This window comes from Spinacia oleracea, chromosome 4 (assembly GCF_020520425.1).
Source record: "Spinacia oleracea cultivar Varoflay chromosome 4, BTI_SOV_V1, whole genome shotgun sequence".
Taxonomy (NCBI): Eukaryota; Viridiplantae; Streptophyta; class Magnoliopsida; order Caryophyllales; family Amaranthaceae; genus Spinacia; species Spinacia oleracea.
Genome location: NC_079490.1, coordinates 118,754,013 through 118,759,749, shown reverse-complemented (window position 1 = coordinate 118,759,749; position 5,737 = coordinate 118,754,013). Strand labels below are relative to the sequence as shown.

At 32.2% G+C, this 5,737-nt stretch overlaps 1 protein-coding gene across 2 annotated transcripts; it reads right to left on the bottom strand.

Annotated features, from left to right (window-relative positions):
- Positions 1–653: 653 nt before the first annotated feature.
- On the bottom strand, positions 654–4,794 carry LOC110785274 (DNA topoisomerase 1 beta-like). 2 transcript variants are annotated; one of them, XM_056826394.1, is made up of 6 exons: positions 4,080–4,794; positions 3,903–3,973; positions 2,078–2,158; positions 1,116–1,175; positions 930–1,024; positions 654–874 (listed from the first exon to the last, which is right to left on the bottom strand). In XM_056826394.1, the coding sequence occupies exons 3-6, from the start codon at positions 2,108–2,110 to the stop codon at positions 772–774; spliced, it is 291 nt and encodes a 96-aa protein (XP_056682372.1). In that variant the 5' UTR covers positions 2,111–2,158; positions 3,903–3,973; positions 4,080–4,794; the 3' UTR covers positions 654–771. The 2 variants fall into 2 exon arrangements, with proteins under 2 accessions (XP_056682372.1, XP_056682371.1); XM_056826393.1 differs by lacking the exons at positions 3,903–3,973; positions 4,080–4,794 and adding an exon at positions 2,256–2,373.
- Positions 4,795–5,737: the final 943 nt, after the last annotated feature.

The following is a 5,737-nucleotide window of genomic DNA, read 5'->3' as shown; positions in this document are numbered from 1 at the left end:
TTGTTGGTAGAAATGTTTTAGAACCTAATAAAATCTGAAATAAAAACCAAATAAATAACAACTTATGCAGACTAAAAGCATGAACATCAATCATTAATAGTTAATTAAAATCAGTAAAATCATGCAAGTTACTCTTTTGTTTAAGAGATTGGTGCAATTGGCGAACTTAACACCCAAATGAAAATCGAACTTGAAACTGTAACTCTATTCTGTAAAAACCAAAAGAATATTTCAGATTTCTTGATTGATCACTACTACATAAATGAGCAAATGCAACCCCCAAAAACCGTTGCTATAGGACCAAAACCCGTTGCAATATACCTATTGCAACGGTTTGTCAACCGTTGCTGTTGCGGCCGTTGCATTAGGCCAAATGCAACGGTTCTCTTACCCTATAGCAACAGTTCTCGCCATTTCCAAAGGACCGTTGCATTATGATCTAATGCAACGCCTTTACACATCTAATGCAACAATGCTGGAAATCTCCCACGGACCGTTACAGTAGCTCTAAGGCAATGTTGATATAGATCTAATGCAACACACTATTTTTCCTTTTTGAGCCATTGCATTATAATAATTCTGAGGTTAATAAATAATGTTAATGTTCATACCAAAAAAAATAAGTAATAACAAAAGGTGACAAAAAACACTAATGAAATTGAATTATAATAAAATTCTTCTTGCATTAAAAATAATATATAGTAAATTTACATTATTGTTCGATCTTGAGCATAAAGCTTGATCAAAAGAATTCCAACCTATAACATATTCTTACATATTCCTAACCGGGCAACTTTCCGAGTTGTGAGTCTGATCCTCTACAAAGAATGTCATTTCAATAATCATATCATTTTCCCACCTCAGCACCATGTACCTATACAAACAAACAGTTAATAACATAACAAATAGAAAATTGAGTAAACCGCTACCTCTGGCCAGGGATAGGACACTCTTGAATCGGAGCGTCCTTTCCTATATTTATTGGAATGTCTCTTGGATATATACGCTTTTTGAGTTTCCCCATCTGCATCATGATAATTAAAACTATGACTTAAAGATATTAACCGAGTTATTAATCCATTAAGCCTGAGATACAAAGTAGAAACTTTGACAACCTTGGGATGCTCGCCGCGGCCCCTAAACAATCCAGGAGGCTCAACTCTAAAGTTACCCACCTGTAAGAAGTTGAAACTATAATTCAGATTCAAAGTAGCAGCAGTTGCAGTTTTTCATACGATAGGGATATTGAAAGTGGGTTGCCTATCTTTCTAGCAGTCACAGCACATGTACCAGTACAGAAAGTGTGTCTTACACAAAAAGAAGCACATTGCCAAGAAGTTAAGTTTAAATCACTAAGAGATTGGTAATGAACTAATGATAGTACCAAAGTATTTGTTAAAATGGTATTGGCAGGCCTTAAAATCAGTAGCATTAGAGTACAACATGTTAAGCATTTGATATATTTTACTCCGTACTATTTTAAAAATTACAACTGTTGGCACATCCTTTTTCCTGCACAGAAAATTCTGCTTCAAAACATAAGATACTTTACATTCGTTCAATAGGGAACATGTTACCCAGTTTGCATGACCTAATTGACAAAACATTCATAACCAATTAACCAAAAATATGTATCAATATGAATCAAGCTAACAGAGAACACACTCCAGTGACTCCCTACTTGAAACTCTACCATTATGTCACCCCCTTGTTAAAAGAAACAGGGTACCACAAAAGATTGCCAAAATTAGATGAAAGTATGAAACAAACATAATGAAATTTTGCTGCCTCAGATGAATTCTTCCTAATGCTATACATGTGAATAGATCAACTCAGATGCAATAACATTCAACAAACATGACCAAGTTCCTGTACAAAAAACTGACACCAAGTTGCTTCAAGTATAAATCACCCTCTAATGTATATATATTAACCAAACAGAAAAGTCCAGAAAAATGGATAAGGCAGAAATGGTAGCTTTTGAGGAAGCATAAAAAGTCCCAAAAAAAAAAGAACAAAGATATTATGCGTACAGTGACACAACCACTATAACTTCAGTTGAAAGAAGGGAAGAAACCTTTTCTTTGACACCATCAACGATAGCCCACATATACTTCTCTTCGAGTTTCAATTTTTCTTCTTTTACTTCCTTCTTTTCCTGCAAGAATAGTGACTCTTGTCAATTTTCATAAACAATAGCATCAAACAAATCCTAAAGAAACATAATTCACTTCACCAAAATCATAAAGGATGACCTGGCCAACCATACAAACTAACAGATATTGACACCAGCGCCAGGCAGGAGGGGAGTTGGGGGGGCACCTTATGTACAACCCAATCACTGGAAAAAACAATTGTGATACACAAGTCAATGAGAACCCCCCCCCCCCCCCCCCCCCACCCCCAAAAAAGAAAAAGAAAAAAAAGTCCCCTTAATCAGAGATTTGTACTCCCTCCGTCACAGCAATCATACTCTTATATGTTGGCATGCACATAAAGAAAAGTTATTAAATATAATAAATTAGAGAGAGAAAAGGAGAGGGAAAGAAACCACCTGCCAAATAAAGGTATATTTACATTTTTTATTTTTTATTTCTTTTGTTATTTTACTTGCAACACACCCCCTTAGCATGCAGTTCAAGGAAAATATTAGAGAAGGTAAAAGACTAAAAGGAAAACTTAATAAATATGGAGTATAACTTAAAACACCGGTTAAGGGAACAGTTGGGTTATTAAGGTTATAAGTTACACTAATCAACCTGTTTGTTTACCTTCTCCAGTCTCCTACTTAACTGCTTTCCACGGGGTGTGTTGCAAGTTATATATATATTAAAAAAAAAACAATTAAGTTCATTTTTTCTTAAGAAGTCTATTAACATTTTTTTAAAATAAACAAAATAGGAAAGTTTAAACATAAAGAAAAGCGGAGGAAAAAACAGAATGTCAGGTCAAAGTGCACAGGGGAAGGATAGGTCATTATCCATTCTGAGTACTAAACAAATACTCGGTGGAACGACTATGACGCAACGAGAAGTTAGGTGTGCATTTAAGCAGTGAGGAGCCGGTTTTAGGCTATTCCATAAACTCTCTCTGCCAGCTTTGACTACAACCACAAGCCTCAACCATCTACCAAAAGCAAGACCTAAAATAAGTAAGATGACATTGTAAGAATCCCTGCAAGATAAACCATAGTACGAAGTACAACAAATCATAGCCAACTCCAATAATAAACATAAGTACATCTATTGATCTAATTTATAGAAGAGTTTCATACCAATTAAAAGACAAGAAGGAAAATGAGTCTACACAGTATTATAGTGTAAAAAAACACACCAAGAGAAAACAAAACGACACTTGGTTCTAGGCTCAATTCTTGGAACTCCCCTAATTATCAAAATTTACTATACCTAACTGTTTATTTTTATAGGTCATTCTAATATATTAATGAAAAACTAATGCTCCCTACTTTGGTTTTGTATAGGTAGAAAGAAAAAGAATTAAGAACCAAATTTGATGCTATGAGCAGAATTGCGGATTGATTGACTTGATTTTACCATACCATCCAACCAATACTCAGTATTAGGCCTTAATCTTATCTTTGGAGGAGCGTAAAGTAATTAAAAAATACAAAACAGTTTCCAAATCAAAAGTTCGCAACTTAATTGAAGTGCTAATTGGATTTACTTTCAAAAAATCAATACATATACCCTAAAACCCAAACGATTAATTGAACAAACTCTGAAATTCCCCAAAAAATATACATTGTTAACTCAAAATGGAGCACATACGGATGGAGAAATAACTAATTAACCACAACAAGTAGAAAATTAAATAACCGAACAACAAATTGAATTTCTTAAACAAAAACAAAGAAGTTGATGAACAGAATAACAAGTCATTACCTCGTAATTTTTGAAATTTGAGTTTCAATTGAAGTTTCTAGGGTTAGCCGTAATCAGCAATCGTCTTTAACCTTAAAAAATTGATGGATACTTCAGACCGATAAGAAAAAAGAAGAGCAGGAAAATTAAACATCAAAACTGAAAAACAAAGAGAAAAGAGAAAAGAAAAGAAACGACCTTGTCATGAAAATGAATGAACAAAGACGAGCATCAAGAACTGGAGTGGTAGACTGGAATAATTCTGGGAAATTGTTGGGCCTTGAACTAGAGCGGCGCGCGACCAAGAACTGGGTTGGGGTTTGAAAGAGATTTCGGAAAATAGGGTTTTGAGAAGAAAAAGAGAGAAAATGCTACAGTAGTAAGGTCTCATTACATTTTACGAAGTACGTCACTCTAACCTAACTACTTAACTAGCTATTAAAATATTTGTTACAACAGTTGTCGTTGCAATTTCGAAAATTGTTGTTGCATTTGAACGCCTAATGCAACGGCCAATAATTAGTCGTTGCTGAAAATCGTTGCAATAGCTTTTACCGTTGCATTAGACTATAAAATTCGTTGCATTAGCCCAAAGCGTTGCAAAAGACTGTTGCATTAGCCTGGACTGTTGAAATAGGCCGTTGCATTATGCTGAACCGTTGCATTGAACTGTTGCATTTGCTCGTTTATGTAGTAGTGAGATGTAGATTTACATTTTTACATGCTTTTAATCAATAAAATCTGAAGTAATTACTTTTAATCAAGTAAAAGCTAATCAAGCAATTTACATTTGCTGGTGAATGATATTTTGTTTTTAATGGGGGCATGCGATTTACATTACTCATGTTTTTTATACTCACCAATGTATACTCACCAAATTATTAGCGACAAACGATGAAATTATAATTATCACCAAATTATGAACAATAATAATCAGCAAATTATATCACCAATGTAAATTATTCGCTTTTAATCAACAATAATTACTTTTATTTAATTTAAAAACTAATCAAGTAATCTGAAATAATGTTGAAAAGTAATTATTAAGCAAATACTTTGTAATGGACTGATTTTTTTCAAGTAATTAAAGAAATTAAAATCAAATAAGAGACAATTTAATTCATTAAATTAGGAGTTGATTTATCAGCACGAATTCAAATCTGAAATAATTAATTAAATTAGGTTAAAGGGATGGCTATTACTATTATTTTTGTTTGATTGGCACATACCGTATGTTGTTCGTTATTTGATCTCGTTATGAACTCTTAACTCAACTTAAAATCTGCGTAAAATCCAATTCAAGTCGATTATTTTCTGATTCATAATTGTAATGACACAAATAACACAAATGTAAACAGAAATTCGTAATTCTCCCAAACATGATTTTAACATAAAAAAAATATATGAGATGATTTAATTAAAAGCATAAATTAAAATTTAAAATTAATTATAATTAAAATTAATTGAAGCATGAAAGTTACACCTTGTATTTTGAAATCTGCAATTAGAGTTTAAAAAAATATAAGAGATATTAAAAGCATTAATTAAAATGTGAAATAGTTAATTGGAACTCATAAAAGAAACTTACATACCTTGTGTTTTCAAATCTGCAAAATAAATAACGAAATTATATAAGTTAGACCGATTTAATTCTAATGACAGAAATATTATAAACAGAAATATAAGAGATTCATTATTCTCTCAAAAACCCTATAAACATAAAAAAAATTGAGATTATTTAATTAAAAGCGTGAATATTAAAATTTGAAATAATTAATTTAAAATCATAAAAGCGTGAAAGTTACATACCTTGTATTTTCAAATCTGCAATATTAAACAAACATGAATCCAAATGT